This window comes from Prosopis cineraria, unplaced genomic scaffold, assembly GCF_029017545.1.
Source record: "Prosopis cineraria cultivar Desert tree isolate PC_DT_omini unplaced genomic scaffold, ASM2901754v1 PC4, whole genome shotgun sequence".
Taxonomy (NCBI): Eukaryota; Viridiplantae; Streptophyta; class Magnoliopsida; order Fabales; family Fabaceae; genus Prosopis; species Prosopis cineraria.
Window position 1 is genome coordinate 33691368 of NW_026555335.1, and position 15466 is coordinate 33706833.

At 29.1% G+C, this 15466-nt stretch overlaps 1 protein-coding gene across 1 annotated transcript; it reads left to right on the forward strand.

Annotated features, from left to right (window-relative positions):
* Positions 1-12977: 12977 nt before the first annotated feature.
* Positions 12978-14770, forward strand: LOC129309311 (probable pectate lyase 5). Its single transcript, XM_054950842.1, has 4 exons — positions 12978-13108; positions 13209-13946; positions 14040-14178; positions 14269-14770. Exons 1-4 carry the CDS (start codon positions 13002-13004, stop codon positions 14488-14490), a joined length of 1206 nt encoding a protein of 401 aa, XP_054806817.1. The 5' UTR covers positions 12978-13001; the 3' UTR covers positions 14491-14770.
* The last annotated feature ends 696 nt before the right edge of the window (positions 14771-15466 follow it).

Consider the following 15466-nt stretch of genomic DNA (forward strand, 5'->3'; position numbering starts at 1 on the left):
TTTTTACATAATTTTCGCTCTTTCATGTTTTCTTTTCATTCTAAACAAATCCTTGTCTCTATAAAGTTATTCACTCCAACCATAGAAATCTCACTTCTCGATCCCTTTGATCTTTTTTATAAGATGCTTTGTAAAAAAATATGAAACGTTGTTCCATAAAAAATGGTCCTAATTAATTATAAAATGCGTTGTAAAAAAATATGAAACGTTGCTCCATTTTTAGTATTCTTGAAACTTGAGAAAACATAATGACTTCGCACAAATAACAAAGTATCCCTCTCCTGTTTTTTTTTGGTTATATTTTTTATAATAATATTTAGGATTAATGAGTAAATAGGATTCTGAACTCTTGCTTAAAAATTTTTTTAGACCCTGAACTCTTAAAACATGCAAAATAAACCCTGATCGTTAACTTTTTTAATACTGTTACTGTCTACACAGATACTGTTCAGGGTTTATTTTTCTAAGAATTTAACTCTGACTGTTACAGTACCTGCGTGGACAGTAATAGTGTTTAAAAAGTTAACGGTCAGGATTTATTTTGCTATAAATTTAAAAGTTTAAGATTTATTTTATATATTTTAAGAGTTCAAGGTCCATGATGATTCTCGAGTAATAATTCAGGGTCCTATTTATTCATTAACCCTGGTATTTATATCCATTTAATTAATAAGGGTATAGCTGAAAAATTGGGATGCCTTTTAACAAATAAAGCAACATACTTACTCCATTTAATTAGTATTATAAGACATGCTTAACTAATTTACAATTTTTAATAAATTAGTTAATGACATTTAAAATTACAAAAGTCATTATTAACTAAATTACATTGTCTTAAAAAATTGTTAAAATCTTACTTTTCTAAAATTTTTCACATTTTTCCTATTGTGCCCTTCACTATAATAAATATAATATTTAACTTATTTAAAATATATTTATTAATTACTCAATAAAATAAAAGTGTAATTGAAAAAAAAATATAACCCCTAACCAATGTTATATATTTTGGACAAAACATCTTTTTTAAAAAAATGACTTATATTATGATATAAAGGGAGTGGGTTATCTTAATTAAAAAACATTTTTAAGTACATCCTTGTAAAACCCAAAATATATTATATTTTTAATGTAATATTTTAGAAAAAAGTGTACTAGTATAACATTAAACCACTAGAGTAACAACTTTTCCTAATCTACACAAAAATATATCTCAAACACTTTACAAAAGCCACATAATAACATAACTATATCATGAATGTCTGATGGATATAGGCTATAGGTTGGCAGTATGACAATCAAATTTTAAAATATTAAATTAATAATAGTGAAGTCCTTAATAATTTTTTTTTGAAAAATAAGTTATAAATATCTATATAAATAATTATAAATTCAAAAATTTTAATTATAAATAAATATTTAAATATAAAAATAAATTTAAATTGTAACAAGAATTTTTATCAATAATTATTTAAATTAATATTTATAAATATTGTTAATTCAATTATTTGGGAGCCAATTGTCATTGTCCCCAATAGGTTACTGTTAATAATGTGATTACTCACAGTACTTACAAGCTTTCATAATTGCCTTTCTTTTCAAAGTTGTGCTCTCATTGAGCCATGCATTATGATTCACTTTTCATCACTATCCATATTCAGTGAGCCCATCATTACAAAAGCCATCATCTTTCTAGCAGAAAATCATTGAAAAGCCTAAAACCTCCTGAGAAAAAAAAAAACACTATTTTTAAGAGTAAAATTATAATTAATTAATGGGGGTACCCTACCATTATTTATGTTCCTGGAAAGTTTGAATCTATCAATAGAAAAAAGATTAGATACGGATGATTGCTAATAAAGAACAGACTCAAAAGAACATAAAAAATAGATTGAAAGTATAACAAAGATAGTAGCTGGACACATGGGATGTTGATGACAAGAGTCATGCCAAGTATGAATTATTCCTTATCCAATTTTTCTTTTTCTTCTTATTTTTTTATTCAAAAAGAATTTATAACAATGCAATCACATGCAGGCCTTTGACAAAAACTCTTGTGACCTACACGATCATTTCTCTCCCATTAAGGTGTTTTCATTTCACACTTGCAGTTATATATACATCTCTCTACACCACATGACTATTTCAAATCATCACAAGTGCCAATACCATCATTGTGATTATTAATTAATTTCAATTTGAGATTTTCAGAGAATGATTGATTGATTCATGTGATAAGTAGTGAAATAAGATATAAATGAGTGGTAAGCGATATTCCCTCCGAATCTGGTTCCATGCTCATCATGAATATGGACCATTTATATTTAAATTAAATAGTTTATATTTAAATTATTTTTATTTTAATGTATTCCAAATCTAAACTAAATATAATTTTTAACTATCACCTTTTAAAAAAACAAATCTATCATTTAAAAATATCAATACAGACAATCTAAATCTAATTTAAATAGTTTATATTTGATCGCAATAATTATTAAACATCAAATTTTGATCCATAATATATGTAGTATGCATAAATTTGAATTTCGTTGTTATTAAATACCTTTATAAATATTTTTTGAATCATGACTCGTGAAATATAATATTACCTAAACTTTATTTAATCAAGAAAAGAGATGATATTATTATTATAACATTTGCAGATCAGCAACAAAAGGTTGCAAGTTATTTTGTAGAAGAAATTGATAATCCTTTCTATAAGACATCTTGCCAAAGAACAAGTTTATATCATTAATTACTTTCTTTCAATTTTACCATTTTACAATTATCTATAAATAGGATAAAAGCTTATATATATGAAAGAAAAACTATTTTTAAAAAGTTAATTAAGATAGGCTGAAATTTTTTCCCAAACAAATATCAATAATTTAATCTCTTCTTGATTTCAATAAAGTGATTAGAAGTAGAACAAAAATAAATTGGCCACCTCAAGCTAGAGCTGGTGATTCTAGCAGGCTGGGTGTAACATTTAGATTTCTAAACCCAATTAATTAAGCTTAATATGGGTTATTAGTGAATTGATGAGGTGTGTGGCCAAATAAGGGTCTAATTAGTGTATTTAATTATGATTTTAGCTATAAATATGGGTCCAAAGTGAAGTCGGGCCATTTAGACATCAAAAGTGAAAGAAAAAGTAAAGAAAAGTTCTTTATGTCATATGTCACGGGAAATGGTTGATTCGTCGTAGCACACAGAGGCAAATTATCATGATTGGTGCTCTTTGTGCCACGCACCATGGCAGAAGACTACGTATGCCACAATGCACAATAAAAAAAAATCTAAAAATCAGTTTGTGTTTGCTTGTGAAATCAAAGAGAAGAAGGTGAGAAAATGAAAGACATGCATAATGCTATGCTAGGGCATGATCTTGGAGCCCATTGAGGATATTTAAAAGCTTTCCAACACCCAAGGTAAATAGTTTATGCTTTTCTCTTTCCTTATCTACCATATTTATGAGGAGTAAAGTTAGAGTTTGACTTGAGAGATTGATTTTCAATCCATAAGAGCTATGGGTTCGAACCTATTAGTTAAAATGAATATAATGAGAGTTGTTTAAAGGAATTTAAACCTAACATTAATGGTTTTGTGAGTGGTTAGTAGTTAGGAGCTATTAATATTTGAATTTTGAAATAAATGATGTTGGGAGTATTTGATGCTCATTTATGATGATTTAATAATTCACTAGTAATAATGTAAGTCAAGGGACCTTAATAAACCCATTGAGTATAATGGGTAGTGAATATAGGGTGTTGGTGGAATGAGAATGTGGAGTTAATTGTTGAGAAATTTACTCATAAGATGATATTGATCAATGACCTTGTGGAATGATTGTAGATTACTGATTTGGCACCATTCGAGCCTGGACAAAAGCTTTGAAAGTTAGTATTGTGAAAAGTAAACCTTTGATCTTTTAAAGGTTTGAGATAACGAGAGAAAATCTAATTTGGATAGTTGTATGTTAATTTGATAATTGTTGAAATTGATGATCTGAACTTGTTTGATGCTTAGAAAGTTACTGGTGAAATTTTTGGCAATATGTTCTATGATATATGAAATTACTTTAGAAAATGAAGAACTTTATATATGAGGCATATTTGTGTTTAGTGGTGATAATTGACGACGTGATATTGCGAAAATATACTATATGCGATATGCATGATGTGGAGTGGATTGGGAGTTAGTAATCGATATGAATATGATATATGATTGTGAATTTTGTCACAAGAGCATAATATGTGTCACAATTTGCATAGCATGATCATTTATAGGAGTTCATCTAGAGAGAGGAATAGTTTGGTAAATCTACGTGATATTGACAGTGACCGTTAGAATCTAGAGCTTTCCTTAGCACCGATTGTTAGAATTGAGAAGTAGCTTTTGTCCCATGATTGATTCAGGACTATCCCACTTTTTTTATATGAGACTCAAACTTAACTAGTTTGCATCAGTTCATGAGGAGACTAGATTAGGGGTACAACACCCCTAGTGATTAATATTAGGAAAAATTGTGATACACAAGTAAGTGAATTAACCCTAATCCAGTAGCTCCTTACAAGAAGAAGGCTGGGTTAATTCGTGATGAAAGTAGCTACTTAATAGCCATCAATTTCATGTTAGAGATAACATGAGGATATAAGGCTGGTATATGATCATGCATTTAGCTCTGACCATATGGCTGTTATTATTGTGGTCCAGCATGTGTTAGGGGTACTACAACCCCATGATGTGTATTATTGTAAATATGATGATGATGATGTATTTTATGCCTAGTGATATAGTTGTTATTGTTGTGAACTATGGCTATAATTGTCATATGTGCATTATTTGTGTGTTTATTACCAATTGCCTCAATTTTTAATTGATATGCAACTGTATAAATTAGGTAAAACTTGATTACTGAGTGGTTGTCCTTATCTCTCAATCTTCAATATTTTCAGGGCATAACTTATTGAATCCAGATCAGGGAAAGCATATTGAGGCTTAGGATTCTGGTGTAAATCCTATTTGTATGTCTCTTTGCTTTGTTTATATGTATTTATATTGCTGAATTGCCAACTAGGACTTATTCATCCATTTTCACGCTACTTGCATTATATTTGTGTACAATTTGTGTATTTTGTGCCCTGGGTTAGGAAGTTATAGTTGTAAATCTTGTATAGGGCTCAAACACTTGTGCAAGTAGTGTCATGTGTATTTTGAGATGTTTTGAAAAAATAATGATTGGTGCAAAGATTTCCTCCCCTTTATGTTTTATGAAATTTGAAGTTGGGTGGTGAATTTGTGTTACATGTGTATTTAGTTGAGTGTGGTGCATTGCACGAGTCCTATAGGGTTTATTAAGTGTGATTAGATGGTTGGTGTAGGCTTTTAGCACTTGTGAGTTTGGGCACCCTTGTGGTGAGTTTTGTGAAAAAGTAATGAAAATGAGTTTGATTGTCCAACTCTTTATAGAAAATGAATTTGAGTGTAAAACTTATGCTATTAGCTAGAACTTAGAGAAGGTTTTTTATACATACCGAAATTACCTCAATCGAACATCAAACGAAAATTTGAGACACATCAAAAGTTCACTCTCAATGCTATCATATGAGAGCAGAAGTTTATTATAAAAAATCATGCATTGCGCTGTAGCATATAACACAGAGGCTTATGAGCCACAATATAAAGGCACTTAGTTGCAAGGCACATGTTATTTTTTGCATAATTCACAACTTTGAGTTTTTAACCAAATGATTTGATTCTTATGTGAATTCCAGGCTTCCGCAAAGGTTTTAATGCTCTAATTTTGAACATGTTACATGCAAATGGGAGTATTTAAAAGTGGTTTCTTGAGATCCCATTGTAATTGTTTAAAATTGTTTTCTTCATTTGTAAGTTGTGAAAACTTAGTAATTCTTACTAGGATTAAACCCTTGATTACTTCAAAGTTAATAATTACGGTATTTAAATAAGCTGATTTTACATTAAGCTTATTCAGATTAGGTTTAAAATATCCCATCTTTTTTAAAAAAAAGTTTGTATAGTCAAGTACAACCCTAACGTATTTTGAGCTAGTTTAAGCTAGTCCATTGGCCTTGGCCTGAATTACCTTATTTACATACATATAGAGTTGACAATTCCTATACACAGAATTATTAGGCTTAGGCGATTAATTTGAGTCGGGCTTATTCAAATTATGCTTAAAGTATCACACATTTTTAGAAAGGGTCATATAAATTACGCTCAACCTTAACATTTTTGGGATGGGTTCAAGTTAGTCCATCTAGTTTGGCCTGAATTATCGGTTCTACCTCAACTTATATGGACATGAGGGATAAAGGGAGCATACGGGAATAAATATTTGTGTTGAAAGAAAGGCTAGATTTATCAACAAGAATCGAATCTAATAAAATGAACTAATTCCTCATAATGTAATGAACAAATTGCAAATTTTCATAGAGAAATGTGTTCACATTTAATATTTAATTATATTTTAATCATGATTGCTTCCACTAAAAGAATACATGTAAACAATGAGATAAAGGATGGCCCGATTTGCAAATGATTAGTGAGAATCTGGGGCTTGTGCCTCATCATTCTTATTCGATTCCTTCCCTTGTTATGCAAACACGCGCGCGCGCACACACACACCCCAATACTACGTCAACAGGGAAGCGTGACATTAATGTCAACGTACCATTAACGTACTCGATTAATTAATCAATTAATTGAACCCAGTTTCATGATCATCTCCTATAATTCAGTTACTAATTGATGGGAATTTATGTTCCACAACACAATATTTTACTAAAACCAGCATCATTCACGGGCAACCAATTAAAAACTCCTTAGTAACTATACAATGATGACGCTAATGATGAATTGTACGAAACGCGATCTTATGACGCTTAAATGTTAAAACAAGTGGGCATTCAATTAATATGGGCATTGTTGGCCAAAAAAAAAAACACAAGAAAAAAAAATTAATAATTTAATTCTTATAATTTTAACTTAATTATAATTTAATTTTTAAATTTTGAGTTGTTGTAAGTCAATATTTATAGTTTTAACAACACTATAATTCAGTTTTTAAATTTTACCTCTTTCAACTCAATCCTTATAATTATAACTATTTAAATAGTGATTCTATATTTTAAAAATTAAAAATTAAAAAAATTTAAAATTTTAGTAAATTTTAACACAATTTTAATTTTTATAATTTTATTTTTAAAATATAGAGACTAATATTTAAATAGTTAAAGTATTAGAGATTGAGGTGTAAGAATTAAAATTTAAAAATTAAATTATAAATAAATCAAAAATTATAAAAATTAAAAGATTAATTTTTTTAAAAAAGAATTAATACGGGCGTGGGAATAATATTCTCCGCAGAAATGATTGGCTCAAACAATACGCCAACAGGGCATTCACCCCTCGCGTTCTCTTTCTTTTGGCGACCTTAATGGTGGTGCCCATGATTGATCCCCCCCCCCCGCCCCAAAAAAAAAAACCCAAACAATTAGCCTTAGATAAGAGTAAATTTGGATTAAATTGGTTTACGGTTTTTTATCATAAAAGAAACTAACAATATGCTTCAATTATTTAGAAGTAAAATTATAAATTTTTAAAAATATTTATTATTTTCTTTTAAATTACTCCTCATAAATAGATAGTTAGAGAAAAAGTAATTATTAATTACACGGGTATTTTAGTTCAAAAATTTTAATTTTAAATATACTTATTAGGATTAATTAACTTTTTAAAAATATATATAAGCTGGTTAAAATTTACTTATATTTGAAAGCCAATGAGATTTGATTTTGGCATATATGATTTAAAGGCAGTATTTGGATATATATATATATATATATATTTCATTTTAAAAGAATTTTTAGCATACCATGTGAACGAAAATATTGTTTGGGTATTTGTTGTTTTGAAAGTATAATTGAGATCTAAACAACTTTTAATATATCAATCTAATTAAAAAAAAGCTATATCCAAATATAAACAATTTTTTGACAACTCGACTTTTGACAAATTAACTTTTAATAAACAAGTTTCTATCCAATTGAAAAAAAAACATGATCAATTAAATCACAAAAGGTATTTTCTATAATCAATTTTAGAAATCAAAATTATATTTTTGTTAAAATATATCTAAACACTTTTAGCATTGTCAACGAAAATGGATAAATTCTTAGAAGTTCTCTTTTTTAAGAACATCACATATTAAAATTTGATAATTAATTTTTTTATCTATCAAAAAATGGTACTAATTCATCAACAACAACATGGCAAGCATTATGTTACTTGATAATATAAAGGAAAAATTAATTATTTATTTTTTAGATTTTTAATTTAGTTATAATTCAATCCTTAAATTTTGACTTGTTGTAACTTACTCCTTCTGTCCTTATATATAAAATATTTTTAATCAAATCATGTAAATCAATAAAAGTTGATTATCTTCTTAAAAGCACAACAACATTACAATGTTGCCACTAATTATTGTAAATAAAAAATAAATCTCTTTTTTCAAAGTAAATTAATAAGAGTATTTATCTTTTTTTTTCCAATGGAATGAGGGTATAATGGTCCATTTATTAAAAAGTATGCTGAAAATATCTTATATTTTGAGAGAAAAAGGTTTTAGAAGACCTTTTATATATAGGGATAAAGAAAGTAGTCCTTATTTTTAACTATTTAAAATATTAGTCATTATATCTTGAAAATAAAATTCTAAAAATTAAAATTATGTTAACATTTAGGGACTAATTTAAAATTATTAAAACTTTTAATTTAATAAAGATTATTAAGATTTAATCTTTCTAATTTTATTTTTTAAAATATAGGGATTAATATTTTAAATAGTTTAAACTATAGTGACTAAGTTTCACTGAGTTAAAGTTTAAAAATTAAATTATAATTGAGTCAAAGTTTTAAAAATTGAGTTATAATGAGTTAAAGTTTAAGGATTGAATTATAAATGAGTTGAAATTATGAGAACTAAATAATTAATTTGTCCTAATACAAAAATTAGAACTTATCATTTTACTTTTTTTTTTAATAAAAGCAATGGAGACACTGTGTTAGATGACATGTTGTGTCTAGAGCTGGAAAAATGAGCAGGCTCGACCCTTATGGACCTGAGTCCTTAAATCTAATTTTTCATTATTCATCACTTTTTTGAGGCTCAACCCTTATTTGAAAGGTTTAGGGCCATGCCCGTAAGCCCTATTCTGAAAAAATTTAAAAATTTAAAATAAAATTAAGCACAATAAATTAATTAAAATATTCTAAAATTTTAAAAATAAAAATAAAAATTCTTATAATTTTTTAGAAATTAAACAATGCACATTTACAAGTTTAGTAAAAAAATTCAAATCTTGGTTAAAAAATAGTTCATTTTTGTAAATGCACAAATGTAATAATTATAGAAAAATAAAAAAAATATTAAAAATGTTATACTGTATACTAATATTTATTAAATTATATTAAATTAATTTTAAAATAAATTAAAATAAATAATAATATATTGCATGCAGGATCAAGGTTTTAGGCAAGCAAGTCCTTCACTTCAAACACGTGTTCCACTGAAAAAAAATTTATAACAATATAACAGAGTTTGAAAGGCCGCCCAAATTTGAGCGCTTTTTTATAAGGCTTATCAGGGTTAAGCTCTCAATTCTAGTTACTTTAAAAAAAATTAATTTTTAAAACCCGACCCTTTATTTAATCAGGGCCCAACTCTTATTCTTGGTTCTAGTTGAATCATGTCAGCATGCAAAAGATTTTTACATCCAAGTGGTTGAGTGTCAAAAATGTGAACATCATTAAGATTGTCGATAGAAGCCTGATGTGCCAATCAATCTGTGCATTTGTTGGTTTCTCTATGAATGTAATAGAAGGTGATCGTCCAATCTTTCATAACAAGATCTTTAATTTTATTGATAGTTGCAATTAGAGGGTGATTTGTAAAGAACTTGTTATGTATTAATGTGGGAACTTTTATAAGGTCAGAATAAACATAAACCTTATCCATTTTTTCAACCCAACAAATACTTAATCCTTTCAAGATGTCTAAAAGTTTGGCTCTCATATATGAATGATAACTAAAATATTTAAAGAAGCATTTGATTCAATTGCTATGCTCATCTCACTTATCATTTTACTTTACGTACACATAAAGGAAATAATTAACTAGATCCCACTTCATTACTTTACCCAAACAAAAAGGTAAATTCGCGACCAAACATGATCAAGAATGGGCCATGAACCATCAAAACTGGTAAATTTTTTCATTACTCTATTTAATATTTTTATACCAATAATTGTTTATCTGAATAAAAGTGAACAAAAAAGGGCACATGGGGCAGAACATGCATTTTCATGAAACTTAAAGTCGTCCACGTCGGTAAATTAGCGGATCGTACGGACATCACATGTGGAGCTTTACGAGGCGAGAGGACGGACTTTACAAAATTGTAATAATAAATTAATAATCTGTAATAAGTAATAACAAATATGCACTAATAATTAAAAATTGGAAAAGAGAATTTTTTTTTTTAAAAAAAAAGACAACATTGCGAAGTGTGAACGAAAACGGAACCAGAAAAGTCAGCGACAGCCTGCATTCCACGTCACCACATTTCAGTTACTCTCACGCAGTTGGCGGTTATCCCATGTGTTTTTCGTCAAACCATTATTTGATGCATTTTACAAATTTATTTCAAATGTTATTATATATTAATCATTAGAGGTAAACATAAAAATCAAAGTAATTTTACATAATTTTAACAATGTGACTATTTTTTTCTCGTTAAATTAGTTAAAGGTTAGTTACACTAAGAATCTGTTTAATATGTATGCATGTATACTATTAAATACTCCATTCATTAAAAAATATAAAATTTTGTTTGAGGGCTTGGGTGTTAAAAAATATAAAATATTTTTAGCTTTTCTAAATATAATTATTGTCTTTTTTCTAAAAATGTCCCTATTAAATAAATTATTTTATGGTGAAACATTTTATTAAATATGGATAACTATAAAAAGATAGGGTTAATTTGAAGACAAATAACTGCATTATTGAATGTGAGATTTAGTTAAAAATACCTTATATTTTTTAACAGATGAAGTATAAGGCATCATAATCCTTCTATCCCAAATTATAAGGTAACTTAGAGCAAAATTATGTATAGCAATAAAGCTTAATAATGACACTTTACAAATTTATATTTTTAAATAAAACTATAAACTTTCCAAAATGCTTCTACATACTTAATTATTACTCCTTCTATCATTATATATAGGGTATTTTTAGAAATTTATTTTGTCCCTAAATATAAAGGGTGTTATGATATTTTTGAGTAATTAAATATTTTTAATCTTATCTTAAAAACAGAAAGAGATATTACTTGGTCATCATGATATTAATTGATATTATTAAGAGCAAAATTAAAAATTATTGTGCTTTAATGTGATTTCAACTGAATAACAAATTTTTATGAGTATGTAGAATTTAGTTAAAAACACTTTATATATAGGGATGAAGTAAGTATGTTATAATATTATTTTAATTTTCTTTCTACTTGAAGGGTAATATTTAAAAAGCATTATTAATGAAATCTTAATTTTATCTTGAATTTTCTTATATTTTGAAAAAATAAAATATTTCTAAAGTTGTCTTATAAGGCATAGTATGAAAAGATTCTTTATTATCAAATATAAGGCATAATTTTTCCATGAAACTTTATTGATATATTTTGAATAAAAATAATCCTAAAAAAGTACTAATTCTAACTAAATATTTTCCATGAATGTGGAGTAGTAGTAGGTAAATTATTTTTTTGAAAAATATATTTTAGACACCTTCAAGCCTGTGTATTGAAAAATATAGTGGTTAATGTACTTGTTCAAATATTAATAATTAAAATCATAATTAAATTGTGATTAAAATAATTATAAAAAATATTTTATTGAACTGATTAAAATAGTAATTAGTTTAATGATTTATTAGTTCAATCGATCATATTAAACCAATTTTTAATACTAAGCTTACCACTTAAGGGAGTGCATAGGACAAGACAAATTGGGATTGCCCTCATGTCCCATCCTAAAAAGAGAATGATATTAATCTTAGTCTTGTATCTTGTCTTATTTGAGATCCAGATACAATAAGATTAGAAAATCTCAACAAAAGAGACAGGTGAAAAGAAAAGAAATGAAAAATGTAAAAATTAATCAACTAATTTCTATGATAGTATCCACATCTTCAAATTCGTAGTTTCCAAGCAGACTTTTTTCCAATAAAAACTCATTCGTTTTACTGAAAAATTAAAATATTATCTTAAATTACTAGTTAAAATACACTCGATAGACGATGGGGCATCTATTAGCAAAGGAGGAGGACCAAAAGCAACCTCGTTTGCCTAATTACCTTGCTTGGCAGTTGCTCCAACACCAAACGTACCAGTACAACGTACGGTTATTAATGGCCGTTTTCTTCAATCCCAAACAACTAATTAGAAGTTAGAATTACGACTTTGTAACATTTTGACTAAGCAATAGTCAACGCTATCTTCAAGTAAACAAATGCGTATAGTTAGTTAGTTATACACACAGCATGTGAGTTCATAATTCAACTTTTTATTATTCTATCCCATATTTCATGCTCTCCCAAAGAATTCATACAATCCTATACATACCTATTATTAATTAATTAGGCTCGAAGAATCAAGTAAGTCGAATGCGTATTCTCTAATGATAAAAGAACAATGTAATTCGAGTAATATTAGGTTTACCCAGCCTAATCATGAACCAGACTACTTTACACTAAACAAAAACAACTATTTTATTAAATAAAGAATAATTATCCACTGTCACCAACATTTTATAACCAGGCTATCTTCCTCTTATTTCCACTATATAAACCTCACATTGTCTTTCATCTCTCTTCACAAAATCTCACAATCTTTCTCTCTCTCTCTCTCTACACAGACATGGCCATTCCATTCTCATTCACATTTCTTCTTCTTCTTGTCGCTCCTTGCTCCGTTTTCTCTTCCCCACTTCAAGATCCAGAATTAGTCGTCGAACGAGTCCACAAGTATGTCTCAGAAATCACCACACAAACCTACCTTTGATTTTCTGATATTACTCATGTTCATGCCATCAATCTCTGTTTCATAACTCTGTTTTTATTGCAGGAGCATCAATGCGTCGAGAAGAAACTTGGGGTTTCTATCTTGTGGAACAGGAAACCCCATTGATGATTGTTGGAGGTGCGACTCCGACTGGGCAAAGAATAGAAAGCGTCTCGCAGATTGCGCCATCGGATTCGGCAAGAATGCCATCGGAGGCAGAGACGGCAAATTCTACGTCGTCACCGATCCCGGCGACCACCCTGTGAATCCTAAGCCAGGAACTCTCAGATACGGCGTCATACAGGACAAGCCCTTGTGGATCATCTTCAAGAAAAGCATGGTGATCAAGCTCAAACAAGAGCTTATCATGAACTCATTCAAAACCATCGATGGCAGAGGAGTGGATGTTCACATCGCAGGTGGTCCTTGCATCACAATCCAGTTCGTCACCAACGTTATAATCCACGGAATCAACATTCATGACTGTAAACCAGGAGGTAATGCTTATGTCAGAGATTCTCCGACACATTACGGGTGGAGGACGGTGTCGGACGGTGACGGAGTTTCCATTTTCGGAGGAAGCCATATCTGGGTTGACCATTGTTCTTTATGGAATTGCAAAGACGGACTCATCGACGCCATTTATGGATCCACAGCGATCACAATCTCAAACAATTACATGACTCGCCATGACAAGGTCATGCTTCTGGGTCACAGTGACAACTTCGAGCGGGACAAGAACATGCAAGTCACCATTGCCTTCAACCATTTCGGTAAAGGGTTAGTCCAGAGAATGCCAAGGTAACAACTTTTTCTCATTTTTTCGACAGAATCAAGGTTTGAATCTATTTCATGTTGGTGGATTCATTAAACCAAGTTTTGTATGTTTTGCAGATGCAGACATGGATATTTCCATGTGGTAAACAATGATTACACTCAGTGGCAGATGTATGCTATAGGTGGGAGTGCTAATCCAACTATCTATAGTCAAGGAAATAGATTTCTCGCTCCTAATGACGGAACTATCAAAGAGGTTAGAGAAAACTAAAATGACTGAAAGGATTCTGATTCTGAACATTCATTCACAATATTATCTAATGGTTTGAGAGTTTGGCTTGTTCAGGTGACTAAGAGGGAGAATTCGCCTGAGAATGTGTGGAAGAACTGGAACTGGAGGTCTTCAGGGGATTTGATGCTAAACGGTGCGTTTTTCACGCCGTCTGGGAAAGGATCGTCTTCGAGCTATGCTCGAGCTTCGAGTTTGTCTGCAAAATCTTCGTCACTCGTTAGTTCTATTACAGCAGCAGCTGGATCGCTTAAATGCAGAAGTGGCTCGCGTTGCTGAATGAAATTGAGTTTGAGTTCTCTTAATGGACTGGCCAAGACGAATGAAATCTACATGATCTGATCTCACTTTCTGTATATCCATTGTTTTTTTTTTTTTTTTTTGCCCTTTATTTTGGTTTTGTTATGTAACACTACAACCTTAGCTTGTGGCGATGGTGGGCACAAGTTGAAGAGTTGGTAATGTAAATCTTCAATTAATGCTCAATGACAAACCCAACAGAAATGGGTATTATCTTGTTTTAATTTATAAATGAAATGAAATATGTTTTTTAATGACATATCATAAGTTCTGTTGCATATCATTTCATTTCAATATATTAGTTTAGCATTCATCACCTCTCTTCCGCCTTATTTTTTTTAAATACAAATCTGTGAAAAGTGCGTGCAAAAGTAAAGGCAATTAAATTATATTAGAATACAAAAGGTTTAAGCACCCTGTAAAATCTTAATATCTAAATAATTATTAGAAGCTTTATGTGCCTACTAGTAAGCACATTATTTGCTTCTCTAAGCATGTAGTTAAAAGTGATTATCCAATCTCATAGTGAGTTCCCTAATTTTTTTTGATAGTTTCAGCAAAAGGTTGGTTCTCAAAAAAGTCATATTGAATGAGTATAACAGTTTTGAGAGTTAGAGTAAATATTAATTTTAAGCAACTTGCCATTCCAACAAAGTTTGAGATTAACCTTCAATGTTTTTTCTTATTCTAAACTATTTGTTCTAGAAGACGAAAGATAAATGGAAAAATTATTGTCATTTAGTAAGCTTGTATAGAATAAAATAAAAGTTTAAAATGAACAACAAAACATCCCTTTTAATGGGCTCGTCACTATTGAATGAATAGGTAACAATTTTACCAACATCCTTGGTTATAATTTAGATGTTAATTATTTTTAGAGAAAACATAATCATTAGTTATTTTAATTTTATCGAATTTTGCTTTTAATCCTTATAATTTTTTTTAGTATTTTCAG

What these genes read in the sequence shown, in the direction of transcription:
- LOC129309311 (XM_054950842.1), top strand. Translation starts at nt 13,002, where the DNA reads ATGGCCATTCCATTCTCATTCACATTTCTTCTTCTTCTTGTCGCTCCT. An exon ending in GTCGTCGAACGAGTCCACAA is followed by an intron (nt 13,109 to 13,208) that starts GTATGTCTCAGA and finishes TTTTTATTGCAG; the next exon opens with GAGCATCAATGCGTCGAGAA. An exon ending in ATGACGGAACTATCAAAGAG is followed by an intron (nt 14,179 to 14,268) that starts GTTAGAGAAAAC and finishes TGGCTTGTTCAG; the next exon opens with GTGACTAAGAGGGAGAATTC.